Below are 15760 nucleotides of genomic sequence, written 5' to 3'. Positions count from 1 at the left end.
TTTTAAGCCTTGAATATTACATTTGGGTATTTGACCATAGATAAAAATAAGCCTTTGTTATTCCATGCCAGATTCCTGCTCAGTGCCATGAGTCTTCCAATCAGTGATCACAGTATTGTATTCGGGGATGAATTTCTATGAGCTAGAAAAGCCAAATACTGATTTTTTATAAATGATCCTCAAGTAGGTTAAATATCTTTACAGATTACTCACTTCATGACAGAGTTAATTCCAAACATCTTCATTAGAATGTGCATAATAATGAATGTTCACAATTTCATGCGTTATGGCAGTTGTTAGTCCCAGTTTGGCACATGAATGCAGCCATGAAAAGGATGGCACATAAATACCAAGTCATGTTTCTTTTCAAACCATTTGAACTGATACTGAACTGTGTTTGCCTGGGAGTCCAAGATACAGAAATTGATTTATCTCAAATAGAGACAGTTATTTTCCTCTGTTGTTTTCCAGTCTATTAATTCCAAAGGACAGGAATTAAGATAATAGCCAAAAGGAGGTAATCAGTAACCTTAGAACTTAACCTTTTGTCAATTTTTCTTACGTTACTTCACTATTTGACTGAGTGCACCCTCAGCAAGTTCACCGATGACACCAAGCTGTGTGATGCGGTTGACACACTGAAGAGATAGGATGCCATCCAGAGGGGCCTTGACAGTTTTGAGAGGTGGGCTTGTGCAAACCTCATGAAGTTCAAGTGCAAGGTCCTGCACATGGGTCAGGGCAATCCCAAGCACAAATACAGGCTGAGATGAGTGGATTGAGAGCAGCCCAGCAGGGAAGGACTTGGGGGTACTAGTGGATGGAAAACTGACTGTGAGCCAGTAATGTGCGCTTGCAGCCCAGAAAATTGACCGTATCCTGGGTTGCATCAAGGGGAGTGTGGCCAGCAGGTTGGGGGAGGTGATTGTCCCCCTCCACTCTGCTCTCGTGCAACTCCACCTGGAGTCCTGTGTCCAGTTCTGGGGCCCCCAACACAAGAATGACATGAACCTGCTCAAGCAGGTCCAGAGGAGGGAGATGAATATGATCAAGGGGCTGGAGAACCTCCCCCATGAGGACAGGCTGAGAGAGTTGGGGTTGTTCAGCCTGGAGAAGAGAAGGCTCCGGGGAGACCTTATAGCAGCCTTCTGGTATCTAGAGGAAAGCTCAAGAGGGACTTTTTATCAGGGAGTGTAGTGATAGGATGAGGGGTAATGGTTTTAAACTGAAAGAGGGTAGATTTAGATTAGATATACAGAAGAAATTCTTCACTGTGAGGGTGGTGAGGCACTGGCACAGGTTGCCCAGAGAAGCTGTGGCTGCCCCCTCCCTGGCAGTGTTCCAGGCCAGGCTGGACCGGGCTTTGAGCAACCTGGGCTAGTGGAAGGTGTCCCTGCCCATGGCAGGGGGGTTGGGACTAGATGGTCTTTAAGGTCCCTTCCAACCCAAACCATTTTATGATTCCATGATTTTATGAATTGCATTTCTCAGACTGATTGCATTGAAAGAACATATACAAATATCATGGGTGTGGATCTTTCTGTTTTGAAGGGGGCCCATCTTTTTACCCTGCACTGGGCTATACTCTGTATATTCTTCAATTTCTGTTTCATTAAAAAGCATTCTTTGGTGCAGAGCTATTTCATCATGATCATTCCTCTAAATGTGAGGAACAAAGAAGCAATACTAAAATTTCCTGCCAAGACTTTAACAGCATATAGCAGTGGATATATACAGAAGAGATTTCAAATATCAGGCCTGTTTAGAGGAGAAAGAATCTCAGCAAATCATCCGCATAGGGCCATAAACCCTAATTTTTTTCTTAAGTAAAATTCCTTATGAAGAATTTTAGCCCAGTGGGAAGAAACACAGAGGCTTCAGGCCATAATATCATCCCCTACAGAAGCTTTATAAGGCTGGTGAGTTTCTGTCAAGCCATCTGCTATAAGTGTATCTCTCCAGACCTGCATTTGACAGCATGTGCCATGTACATTAACTTGTAGAAGTTGTTCTCTGATTATTATCCAGTTTCCTGTTGCTATAAATACTTTCTGTGGACACCTGTTCTTGCACCCTTCAACTCTGTGATCACTTTCCTTCAGCTCTCACTGATAGGAATGTGTGGGCACAATATGTTTAGGCTGCAAACACGTGATGGTTCAGAGCTACACCTTGCCAGGGGCAGCCTAGTGAAGGAAGAGATGGCCCTCTCCTAGGTGGCTGGCATGCAGACAGCTGTGCGGTTAGCATGGTCGTTAGGTGGTGCATTGTATTTCCCTTTTAGTCCTTTCTTTTACTGCTAGCCAACACAAGAGACAGAGCAGGCGATGCAGATTTATGGAGAAGGGGAAGAGGAACTTTCTCTCCACCACAGGCCTGTTTTGCACTCACCTGCCTCCCACTCCAGTGATGCAATGCTGGCAAAGCCATGCTGCCAGCTGCTGAAGAGGTCTCCAGCTTCCCTCTAGCTTCTTCCAAAGGCAGACAGGGGCTGCAGCACTGCATATCAGCTGGGAGTATTTGTGAATATATAATATCTCACCCAGACATGCTCTGCTTTCTCGCCCCAGCACTGTCACATACAGACATCAGACATACCCAGTCTTTGTATTCACCTGAAGTTGCAGCCAGCCTTTGGGAAATTAGAGTCTTCTCATCCCCTGCATAGCTCCTTTGGGTCACTAGAGAGGAGACGTAAGAGAAAAGCTCTCTCTGCAATCTTGGTCACAGGCACATTCGAACACAGCTTTGTCATCTCCCACAGCGTGAGCATGAGTTGTGTGGATTGTCACTTGGTATTTACATCTTAATTCTGCCTTTTCTGGTGTGAGAGTCTGAATGTCCATGGGGAGGGGCAGAAAGGCAGGGAGGGGAAGAGATCTTCAGACCCTCATGTCTGCTCAGCAAAGTTTGCAGACTGGGACATACAGGAGCAGTTAGAGATCGGTTTCCTTTTGTCTCACTCCCAAGTTTCATGGTGGATGGGCTGGACCTGCAAGTTCAGACTTGGCGTAGGGCCCGCAACACTGCTCACTCCCTTTTCTCTTGCCCAGCGCTGAACGACTCTGAGACTCCCCTTGCATCTGATTAATGAGTGAGTCAGCAGCTTGTGCAGTCATTTCTTCTCATAATATTTCAGGTTTGCTGTGGCACTGTTGTATTTTGTGTATGCCAGCCTCATTCCAGAATCTTTGACACTAAGCTCTTAAAGCCCTAATGTGCTTACATAACATGATATGGAGAACCAAGAAAGTAAATTTAATTAAAACCTTTCCCCATTGCTTCTGACACACAGGGAAAGACAAAGGAAGAAACATCTTTTTGAACACTGAAAAGTAATGTGGCATCCTCACAAAAACAGACAAGGAAATTGAGTAGATTGGTAGTGTACAGTATATCTAAAAAGGGGACTAATCTTCTGAAGTTTAGGTCTTAGACATCTGAAATGAAGGAGAAACTTGATGGCTGAATTTGAGTTTTGGTTTCCTTTAGCCATTGAGTTGACTTCTGTGAAAGATATATTGGTAAAAGTAAGTAAAAAAACCCAAACACTTTTAAATTCAACACCAACTTTATTCCAGGAGAAGAAGGTTCATTAGTTATTTGACGAACTTTGCTAGTGAAAAAAATATCCCATTGCATACAAATATTGCTACAATCAGCATGCTGTTAATGACTTAGAGAATTCTAATGCAAATTTTTGAGGAGCTTTTGCTGAATGCCCAGCTTTTGAATGGCTTTCACTTCTTTCTGTAGTTTTATAGAATATAAATACACTAATCCCAATTAAAAAGCAACATCCACCAGATGTAACAAAGCAGTAGCATATGGGAGACCCATAGATTTCTTTGTGCTCAGAAAGAAAATAGCAGGGTATCTCAACTGGCAACTGTAATTGTATCCTAGCTTTTCAGGGAAAAATACATCAAATATAATTGCGGGAATTGAATCTTTTTGCTTGGGGAAATAAAAACCATTTGAAGAACAGAAGCGAAACCTTTCTGATTTAATGACATCCTGAAAATGAAGTCTACAACCCTGTGAACTCATCTATTGCTTCATGAGTACTGTAAGATGTCAAATGTTTATCAGCATGTTTTGAAATCTGGTGTAGAACCCACATATTGTAAGATATTTCTTCCTTTTAGCTGTCCCAGTGAATGTTCTGCTTCCTCTCTTCTTGCCAAAGGGCAGAGCAACTTGAAATTCTATAAAGAGTGTTGCATTATTTTCTATAGACAGGTGACATGATGCTCAGGAGGCAGTTAAGGAAAGATCCCTTTTCTTAAATAGTACATCCTTTCTCACCCTTCCCTGACAAGTAGTGGAGCTTCATCTGTTCAAACATAGTTCACATAAAATGGGAATTGAGTTACCTGTTTTATCTTGCCTTTTTGATATCTCTTCTACTATCCTCCCTTTATGTCTTATCTGTCCTCTCTTTCACTGTATTTAGCTGCTTCTTGACCTTGCCTCCCTGCTGCAGAGGCAGACATCTAAGTAGGAAGTGAAAGGGTAATCATTACACATATGGTCTGCTTTTGTTTGAAAACAGTATAATAACTGGTTTTCTGGGAGGAGAAGCCATACAAGAAACAATACCATGATGGGATTATTTGTTGTAGGTTGAATGAAGCGTTTGTTATGGTCTATAACAAATCATTCAGCCTATCATTCTGTCTCATTAAAATTACAAATCATTTTTTAACTGAGATTGAAACAAAAACTTCTTTTTTTTTTTTTTTTCTGACCCTCTTTTGGCTTGAGAAAACACATAAAAAGGAAATCCTTTTTCCACAATTTTTTTTTTTTGTGGTCACATTAGCTTGCACATAGAGAAAGCAAGGTCACTGAGACAGCCCATGGCAAGTGAAGCCTACAGCCCTTATCCACAATTACTTGTTCTGGTCAACAGGAAGTATTCCCTGGCCTTTCCCCCATAGTCAGTCAGCAACAGCTGGGATTGCCTGGGGAAAAAAAAGGCAGTTACTTCTGAAAACACAACTTCATAAATTCTTGTAGCTGTATATTTGATTGCGAGCTGAAAGAGATGGGTGTTTGGATGTTTTCAAATAGAATAACTGATTTTTACTAATCTGACTTGTTGCCTGTGACTTACATTTGGACATAAGGAGTGCAGTGGCGTGAACAAAAGTCCTCTTTATACCATCAAGATGTGAGAATTTCGTTCAGCCATACAATATTAATGAACAGAATGTATTTGTTATTAAGAAGGTTATATGAAGAGAAAAAGCCGGTTAGTCATTATACTAATTACATTTAGAGACATTATAAAATGTTATTCATTTTGCAGTGCCTTAAAGTGCAATTTGTTAAATAATTTTGTTATCTTTGCTGTTATATAATGTAAGAGATGTTAACAGAATATAAGAGGGAGTGAACTGGTAATATTTGTAATATAGCTGAACCAATTATGGCAAATGAGTTTAAACAAATGAAACACTTTGCAAAAATTAGTTCATAGAATCTTAATTTGACATAGTTATTCAGAGGATTAGCCATTACTAAACAAAATGAAAAAAAAAAATATTTCAAGGAATTAGTGACAAAACAGAAATGTAGAATTGATTGCATTTTCTCTCCCATGTGTCCAAAGACAAAACCATAATTAGTTAAACATCCAAAAAAATGCTCTAATTTTTCTAAGAAGCCAAGTATTCTAAAATTCCACTAAAATCACAGTAAGCTAAGTCTGTTCATCACCTTTCATGTGTCATTTAGTTGCCTAAATAATCTTTAGCTCTAACCTTTAGGGACCCAGATTTGAAATGACTGATCAGTTCAGCATGTTGGCCTTCTGCCCTGCTCCTAGCAAGATCCTATGACACAAATCTGTGGCAGTCAAAGTCTCTCAGGTCTTCTCTAACATGAAACACTGCAAGATATGTACCTTCCATTGTTTTCCAAGGACATGCTATGTCACTAGTGCATCTCTACACAAACTTACACAGAGCCAGATGGGCACATCTGCTCAGAGTCATTGGGGGGGGTCTTTTGTTTTGTTGTGGTTTTTTAAAAATACACTTCGGTTGGAAGGGACTACAACAACCAGTTCAATTCCCTGGCCACTTCAAGGCTGATGAAAAGTTAAAGCATGTTATTAAGGTCACTGTCCAAATGTCTTTTAAACACTGACAGGCTTGGGGCATCAACCACCTCTCTAGGAAGCCTGTTCCAGTGTTTGACTAGCCTGTGGTTAAGGCAGGATATGTTGGGACTGAGGGAGAGCATAAGAAATCTGCCCCCATGATTTTCCCAAAGCATATGGACATTTGCTGCAGGCCTGATTACTGCTCCACCAGTTCATGGTGTAAACCCTGCTTGGCATTTTGTGGCGGGAACCCTCTTTACTCTTAGGCATGGCTTTGTGTCAAGTTGTTACACACACACGCCGAGTATGGGAGATTTCTTTTATCTCACCTTCCCAGTGAAATTTAGCCCCAATTTTGCTTCCGGAAGATTTTTTTTTTTTTTTTTGCTTAAATGAGTACTCATATTAAATGTAAACATCACCGTGTTGTAAGTTGCATCAAAGCTAAAACCTCATATGGCCTCCCTACAAAGCATATTAATCCCGAGAAGTACCTCTACAAATCATGAAGGCAGTATATACAGTTCCTAAGACCTTCAGCCCTCTGTCAGGACTATCAGAAAATATGATAGCTCTCATAATAGTTGCTAACTGGACCAAGACAACAAAATATCTTTTTTATGTGACCTTAAATATTCAGCAGATGACCGTTAGTAACAAATCATAAAACTGTCTGCCTATTCCAGAGGAAACATTATTGTTTATAACAATTTTATTCAACAGATTTTGGCTTGTTATTCTAATCAAGAGTCATCTGTGAACAGACTGTGTTCTCACCAAATGTGTGTGTTTGTTCAAAATTTACCAACTGGCTAGATCTTGATCAGATTCTCCAACCAAAATGTTTTTACATTTCTTTCTATCCCAAACTCCTTCCTGCCCTAGCCTTTCTGAGGACTGCAAATGAGTAATCCAAAGGATTATTTTTATGCTTTATTTCTTATTGAGTATTAACATAGACTTTTCCTATCTTACGGTATACATGAAAGTTAACTCATTTCCAGCCATAATTCTCATAGTATAGTTTTTCTTAATTTCAGTTTGTCTAGTGACAAAATTTTTTTTTTTTTTTTATTTGCACAAGTACCCACTCTGCTCTTGAGAATACTGTTAGCCCCACTCTGACTTCACGGCAAAGGCATTAAACTAAATTCATGGTTACTTTACCTTTAGGTCCTTCTAAGTACCTAGCTGAAGCTAATATTAGTTAGATGTGAAGCACATTATGGTAAAAGGAAAAACTCAGGAAATTTTGATCTGTCCTCTCTTCCTACCCTCTCAACATAAATACTGCCTTTAGCAGTGTTGCGACCATTTTTCAGTTGTGTGCAGCCAGGTTGTGGTGTTTGAAGTTTTTGTTGTTTGGGTTTTTTTTTTTTGTTTTTTTTTTTTTGTTTTAGTAGGGTATTACTCTCCTCCTTTTTCAACTTTAAGATTGATTGGCAGAAACAAAGACTAAAATCAAAACTGTGATAAGAAAAAATTACCTAGACTATTGAGGAACTGTTAAAATGAAATTATTAAAGGAAGATTTGCATTGCATTCAATACAAAAATAAGTAAGTATGAAATTTAGGGCACCTAAATTCCTCAAGGTCATTCAAAAAAGTAATGGCCTAATTTGAGTGACTTCAATTAATCCAGTACTCATGTGTCTTACAATGTTTCTTAGTGAAAGCTGAGGTCCCTAAAATTAAAACAAAACAAAACAAAACAAGGCTAACAAAATACTTTTCTATTTTTAATGTTAATAAACCCTAGTGTTCAAATTAGTCTTTGTAGATAAATGGTATTTTTTCCAAAGGATGATAGAGGAATGAAAAATAAAAGCTTCACAGTCCAGAGTTCTGCTTCGCCCTTCATCACATTTCAAAGACCTACTAAGGAAAAATACAACTTTACAGAGAAGCCCCATAGCAAACATAATATAGTTCTTGCATTTATTGAAAAGCTGTCCTGTGAAAACTTAATTGAACATTGATTGCCTCTGGTTTTTCTCTGGCTGAACATAAGTACATTATTGCATTGTTTTAAAAAACCCACACATTTTTTACTGATTGTTATAAGTGAATTTTTACAAGCTCCAATGCATAAGTATTCGATAACTTATAAAGGTGAAAATTAAAAAAAAAAAGATTTTGACTGCAGGAAGTTAAGTTTAGGTAAATCATGGCTTCTCACACTGATTTTACTGGAAAATATCTTATTTACACATAGGGATGTTTATTTTACTGATCTGTAGATAATTCATTACCATATGATACTTAACACATTGCTTTCTACTGCAGTACAACTATTTCTATAGGTGACGTTAAGGCAGTCGCTTCTGCAGCGTGGACTATATGCTTGGATCCTTAATGTAAGATGGATGTTGAGTCCTATTTAGTTAAAATCAAATCTTCCCACCAACAAATATTTATTCTTTTTGGAGGTATGCTTATTATGTTGAAATATGAGAAATCAAATGCATGCTTTGCTGAGTTAATACATACTTGAGGGAAATGGCCTCTTTTTAAACACTGGCAAGTTTTGTTACATTCAGGTTTCTACCTCTGGCAGCCACATGAATGCTTGCCTCATTATATCCTGAAAGTGTCACTGATGTTTATATTCCTTTTTTTTTTTTTTTTTAACTAACTGAGAAATTAAGGAATGTATCTGAGATAACTCTCAGGTAGAAAACAGTTGATACTGAGTGCTGTGCATTATCAGTCATTTTGTGATCTCTTCTGCAGCTTGCTGCCTAGAAACTTCACAAGAGATGGAAAACACACTCATTTTCTATCTACAAGAAAGCAGAGTCAGTGATAAATTCACAGTGTGTTAATCCCAAAGGACTAATCAGCAAATAAAACATACCTAGAAATAGTATATTCAGGCTGCACATTAACATATTCAGGCAACAGATGTCTAGACTATGCTGTACATACTATACTATATTCAGTACATAAGTGAGGGTAGATGCACTGCTTCCCTGGGTAAATATTCTGTCGGTTTACATATAAGGTTTCGAGTTTTTCTGTGTTTCTGAACATGGATCTGAATGGTGTTGGTTTCATGGAACTTGAATGGGAGCTATGGACCTTCTTCTGCAAATAAAGTGACAGATATGTTGCCTCTGGGAAATGTTTCTCCAGCTGCTCCCTGCTTGGTGGTGCTGGCGGTGAATGTATGGCAGTGAGAAGAACACACGAACTCATTCAGTCAGATTATGCTATTTTCACGAGCCTTTTTGAATTCACCATCACAATTGTTTGCTATGTTCAGCTCATCTGGAAAATAGTTACTGAAGCAAGATTTTCTCACCTAGTTGCAATGAATATCCTGTATGAGGGAGACCCAGAGAAAGCAAGCTAGAAATTTTTGCTTTGGGATATCTGTTATCTTAATGAATCCCCAGTTGACATTTTTGAGTTGTAGGGCAAACGAGCTGAGCAGACCTACCAAACCAGAGCCCCTTCCAAGGAGAAATGTAAGGCTGGTCTTCACGGTTTTATTTGAAAGCCGTATCATATCTACATTGGGGAAGTAACTATATTTTAACTTGAAAGTTTTAGTGAACTTGTAGATTTTCCTCTTTTCTTCATATTAAAATGACAACTATCTTCTCCAACCTGGATTTGAGAAGTGTCAGTTAACACCTAGTCTCTCACACATCCTACTTCCCTAGAACAGACAAGGTGTTACTTAGACAAAGTAACGGAGACTGGATTGCAAGTGCCTGTTAAACACCGAGTAACGTGGGAGGTCTACAGATAAAAGCATCTTGCAGTTTGGAGCATATTGCGATAGAATGACTCAGGGGGAAGGAAACAAAACAGGGAGTTTTCTTATTTCCCTTGGGACCCCTGCAGCACAGGTCCACCATGACCCGGGGTCAGCACTGGCAGCGTTCAGCAGCTCGTGCCAGGAAGCAGGGGAACAGCCCAGGACTCAGCGGGAGCTGATGTGAAACACAACCACAAATGGCACCCTCTGGCAGCACCTCGACATCAACCGATCAGAGCTAAAACCTATGTGTGGGGAAAACCCTCACTGCCACATTTTTTTCTGATCAACACAGACTTCAGTGTCTGCTCATGCTGCAGTTACATAAAAAAGTGTTTTAGTTTTTGAACTTTGTCTGACATTTTGTGGCAATCCCAAACTGGCATACCTACTACTACGCAGCTAAAATGATTATTCTGGTAACTTGAAAAGTGATGCTGATTTAGGTTGTTTGCTTATTACCACTGAAGGGATATTGCTATCTTGGCCCTCAAAATCATGATATTTTTTTTTAAAAAAAACCCCACCTTTAAATGTGACAAAAAGTCAAATTTACAAGCAAATTGCTTTCAAAAATTATTCTAGCTGAAATGTTCTGAAATGATCTGGACAGGCTGGAGCCATGGGCTGAGGCCAACTGCAGGAGTTTCCATAAGGCCAAATGCCGGGGGCTGCCCTTGGGCCAAAACAACCCCCAGCAGTGCTACAGGCTTGGGGAGGAGTGGCTGGAGAGCTGCCAGTCAGAGAGGGACCTGGGGGTGCTGATTGACAGCCGGCTGAACAGGAGCCAGCAGTGTGCCCAGGGGGCCAAGAAGGCCAATGGCATCCTGGCTTGTGTCAGCAATAGCGTGGCCAGCAGGGACAGGGAAGGGATCTGAGCCCTGGACTCGGCACTGGTGAGGCCACCCCTCGATTCCTGTGTTCAGTTTTGGGCCCCTCACTACAAAAAGGACATTGAATGACTCGAGCGTGTCCAGAGAAGGGCAACGGAGCTGGTGCAGGGTCTGGAGCACAGGTCGTACGGGGAGCGGCTGAGGGAACTGGGGGTGTTTAGTCTGGAGAAGAGGAGGCTGAGGGGAGACCTCATCACCCTCTACAGCTCCCTGAAAGGAGGTTGCAGAGAGCTGGGGATGAGCCTCTTTAACCGAGTAACAAGTGACAGGACAAGAGGGAATGGCCTCAGGTTGTGCCAGGGAAGGTTTAGACTGGATATTAGGAAGCATTTCTTTCCAGAAGGGGTTGTTAGGTGTTGGAATGGGCTGCCCAGGGAGGTGGTGGAGTCGGGTTTTTAAGTTGGGTTGACATAGCGCTTAGGGATATGGTGTAGTTGGGAACTGTCAGTGTTAGGTTAATGGTTGGACTAGATGATCGTCAAGGTCTTTTCCAGCCTAAATGATTCTATGTTTCTGTGATTCTATGAATGTATCATTCTGATGCTGAGCTCTTAACCCTTCTTAGCATAAATAACATTGTGGTATGGCAAGGAAAAATTCCCCAAAATGAGAAATTAAAGTTTGCAATTTGGTTAAACTGGTGCTTTCTCATGAGGTATTTCACTTTCAGTGAATTAAAAATTTCTGGGGAAAAAAACATGGTGTGTTTTTTTTATTTAATTACAGTCCCTGGCTTGCACCTTGTTTGTGCTTCTAAAGCTTTACAAGAGGAATAAGGAAATCCCTTTTTATATCTCATTGCTTTTTCATATTTTCGTATTATTTAATCATTTTTATAATAACACTTTTCTCTTACTATTGTAGGCAACGAGAGCCTAGAAGAAAACTATGTGCAGGACAGTAAAATGGGATTTGTCATCAATGCTATATATGCTATGGCTCATGGGCTACAAAATATGCATCATTCCCTTTGCCCTGGACACGTTGGGCTGTGTGATGCTATGAAGCCAATTGATGGCAGCAAGCTCTTGGACTTCCTTCTTAAATCCTCGTTCATCGGTATTTCTGGAGAAGAAGTTTGGTTTGATGAAAAGGGAGATGCCCCTGGAAGGTAAAGAGATGTTTAATCTTAACTAAGTAAACCAGATATTGGGAAGGGGAATGTTGCTGGGTTTGGTTGTGGAGATGTCTTTGGCTGTTTCACTGAAGCATACAACATGCATACTGTGAGACATAAATGGAGTTATTTGGATTAGTTTTTCCAATATCCAGGAATAACACTGGTAACACATGATATGTCGATTTTATTGGTACAGGAACTAGAGTTCAGCCTGTAAAATTTCTAGTGTTTCAGGAGAGGACAGACCTTGTAGCTTACAAACTTTTGTTGTCTGAGTTACCACTGGGGCTCAGCACCAGGGTTTTGATATGTATAAAGCCTAATTTAACTGAAATTTAATGAAGCAATTGCTTGCTAAGGTTTTGAAGGTAGGGCTGTAGACCACTTTCTTTTCCAACTGGAGCTCTGCTGCCTCCTTGCCAAAGACTATTTTAGGTCTGCTTGGTGAACTTCTGTGTGCTCACCTTAACTTGTTTCGCTCCAACTAAGATAGACTGTCCCAGAGTTTAAAGAGGTCTGAGTAAAGCAGGACAATTTTTTTTATTTTTTTTTTTTTTTTTTTTTACAGAAGGTACTATTTTTTACTCATTTGGGGTCTGGTAAATCCAGCTGTGGTAGCTGCTACTGTCTACCCACCCTGAGCAGACTCAGTATGTACCCAAGCAATGGGTGAGACAGCAACTTTGTGGACTTGTACGTCACCTTTGTTTCTCTTACAGGAGCCAACAGACAGAAATCTTTTCATCTTCATTTAGTTCTATGGGCTCTGTCCAACTACTTCATGTTGTGATGCCTCCTAGACGGATTTATTTTTGAGGGTTTTTTTAATAAATAAGTTTAACTGAGCTGCTGAAGCACACAATCCTTTATTAACTTAAATCCACTCAGGGGTTACTTCACTGAAGTTAGTTTCCCTGCTGAGCTATTAAAGTGTTATAAAAGACTCTCTCACTCCATCTTTGGGCTTACTGCATAAATGCATCTGAGTGCCAACACTGTACGTGTGCTCTGTGTGTGCTCTGAAACACACAAGAGTTTGCAGTCTGGCATATGCCTTCAGAGTATTTGTAAGTGACCTTAAAGCAACTCTTATGTCTGTTACTAGCCTTTATTAGCAAAACTGAACATTTTTTTTTTTTTTTCATTGTAATTTGCCTTGCTTGTCATATTTAAACAGTATATAAATTTAAACAGTTTGTTGCATTTAAATAGTAATAAAAATCTGGTCAGTTTGGTCTTCTTGTTGAGCATCGTATACTTGAGATTTTTTTAGTCAAAGATATAGAGGAGTTAGGTCAGACTGAAAATGGAGGCAAGCAGTCAGACACATACTTATTAACACAAATGCATAAATCAAGACTTTGCACATATAATTGAGATAACAAAGAGAAATTACTGTTTAGTGTAACTTTAAGTTTATTACACACTTTTTATTGCCATAAAAGCATTAATCCAGATTCGCATATGCTGCATTGTCTGCCTGTAGTTTGATGTTTCGGTGTAATTTTCCAATTTTTGCCCAAATCTTATTCGATATCTTGGCATCTGAGAGCATTTCCACAACTCTCATCAGTACCAAGCATAGAATTAGAATGAAGAATTCCTGAATTGAAAATATAGGAGAATTTATATTATGATATTTCTCTTAGTAGGTGAGAAAGAATTTTTTCTATCCATCATTTTGGTCTATAGCAAGTTCATTTCTCTTGATACTCTGGCTTATTTAGAATTTGATGGGTTATTTTAGGTAGGTTTTTTGTTTTTTTTTTTTTTTTCTATCATTCCTAATTTATATATTCACATCTGGAATTAGCAATTTTGGGTGAGACAGTTCAGTTAACCTTTTTGTTATTTATGCTGTAGTCCTTGGATCAGTCTATGGCATTTATGATATGGGCAATATCATATCAGAGAATGGTGATGTGTATATGAAATGTGATCTGTACAGTCTGTCAGATCTTTGTATACCAGTGGTAGTTTATGGCCATTCAGAATTGTATGTTGTTCCAGATTAGCCCTAGTGTTTCCAGTTTCACATCAAAAAGCTTTGTGGATGAGGGAATGGACCATACCACTACATCAATAGCCAAAAAAAACTCTTATACCTTAGCAAAATGAAAAGATAAACACCATATACAACACCTAAATTCAGCAAAGAGAACTAGATCTGAAAGTTCATAGTTTTTAGCTTTTCTATGCCAGCGCAAGAATGTCACACAAATATGTAACAAGTTTTTTGATATTATGTTACCGTATCATGTGAACAAATCAACTTCACAAGATGGTTTAAGTCAAAACTCCTTAGAAAGCAGCAAAATTCTTCATACTTTATTTTCAAAAAAAATCTGTGAGAATCTTTGAACAATTGATTCTCACAAGCTCCTAGTGAAAATCATCATGGGTAGAGATAGAGAAACTTGTAGTTATGTTTCCCTGACATATAATTTCCTGTTTTGAACCTCTTACAGCTTCATCAAACCTTAACCATTTGTTCAGATATAACTCTTTTTTCTATCTCAGGCTCAATTCATGATTTCAAGCTTTTATCAAAATGAGATTAGGAAACATGAAGCACTTTTTCAAAGGCTTATTTCTTCTGTGCAGAATCTTTTATTTGAAGAGCTTTTATGCAGAAATGTGAAGCAGACCTTTATCAGAAGGGCACAAATGCAGTCACTTAACTGACTGCACTGCCTCTGGAAAAATGACGTGGATGTAGCTCTGAAAAATCAACAGCATGTGCTTGGTATACTATCATTAAGAACATGCTGGTAAAATTGCTGAACTTTTTACTTTCATTGAGAACCTCCAATTTCCTTTCTCAATATTAGTCATATCACTCAAATTCCCAGAAATGGCTGGACAAGGTGTGAGGGATGCAGTAGTCAACACCACATCCTTCCCTGGGCCTGTGCAAGGGGCAGGGGACAGATCCATTTGGAGCTCTTGACTGTTCTAGGGTAACTGCCTACTTTTAGCTTATGACAGATATGAAGAAACTTGCCTCTCTAGGAAAATTTGCAAAACTTTTGACTATAAAATGTTACATGATAACAGGCAGGAGAACTTTCAGCCCTTACATTGGACCTCCGATGTGTAGAGAAATGCTGAGGTTCACAAGCTGACAGAAATGTTGCTCATTTAAGTTAAACTAGACTTGGATGTAGACCCATATAAGTCTATCTAGTTCCAAATTTCCAGTACCTGTTCTGGCTTCAGACATGGCAACTCTATCAACTCCAATGCTTAGAGCAAATTATCAAATGCATAATGCAAAGACTTCAAACTTGTATATAAAGGAATTTTTTGTCAAATACACATGGTTATTTTGGAGTTTGGCTTCAGGGGTGGTTGTTCTGGCCAGTTACATCCCAGCATTGCTCAGCATTGCTCTTTTCCATTCTGCCTTCCAGTATAGCAAACCTCACTGGCAGTTTGGTATTATGGCTATGGAAAAAGGTAACCTCAGCTATCTCAGACTAACCTGAGTAAGAGTGTGCCTGTGACCAGCTGGCTAAACGATCTGGCACACCTCACAAGTAACTTGCTTATATAACACCACCTATTTGGTCACATCATTTCCCAATATACCAGAGAACTTGCTCTTATATTAAAAGAAGGGTTCATTTTCCTACCTGCAGAATGTTTTCATGGCTTCTGTAAATGCTGCCATATGTGTGTGAAATCCAGTTTCCTCCATGGTCCTCACTCTCTTAGAGCTTCACAATTCTTGCAAAACCCACATCTTTTGGGATAATAATTTTAGCTTGGACACAGCCCAAAACTGTTAAAGTTGTACGTATGTGAGCAAGGCGATGGGGTAGGTATTCCAGCACTGAGCTTATCCTTACTCAAAGCAGAAATTTTT

The 15760-nt window shown here is 39.4% G+C and overlaps 1 protein-coding gene across 3 annotated transcripts in view; it reads left to right on the top strand.

Moving 5' to 3' along the window:
- The window catches only part of GRM1 (glutamate metabotropic receptor 1), a 176094-nt gene that overhangs the window by 118482 nt on the left and 41852 nt on the right, over positions 1-15760 (top strand). For all 3 annotated transcript variants that reach the window (XM_026845762.1, XM_026845763.1, XM_026845764.1), the window contains exon 4: positions 11637-11883. In XM_026845762.1, the coding sequence (XP_026701563.1) occupies positions 11637-11883 (247 nt within the window). The remainder of the gene's footprint in view (positions 1-11636; positions 11884-15760) is intronic.

This window comes from Athene cunicularia (genome assembly GCF_003259725.1).
Source record: "Athene cunicularia isolate RWA chromosome 3 unlocalized genomic scaffold, athCun1 chr3_part1, whole genome shotgun sequence".
Taxonomy (NCBI): domain Eukaryota; kingdom Metazoa; phylum Chordata; class Aves; order Strigiformes; family Strigidae; genus Athene; species Athene cunicularia.
Note: the sequence above shows the minus strand (reverse complement) of the source record. Positions and strands in the feature narration are given on the sequence as shown.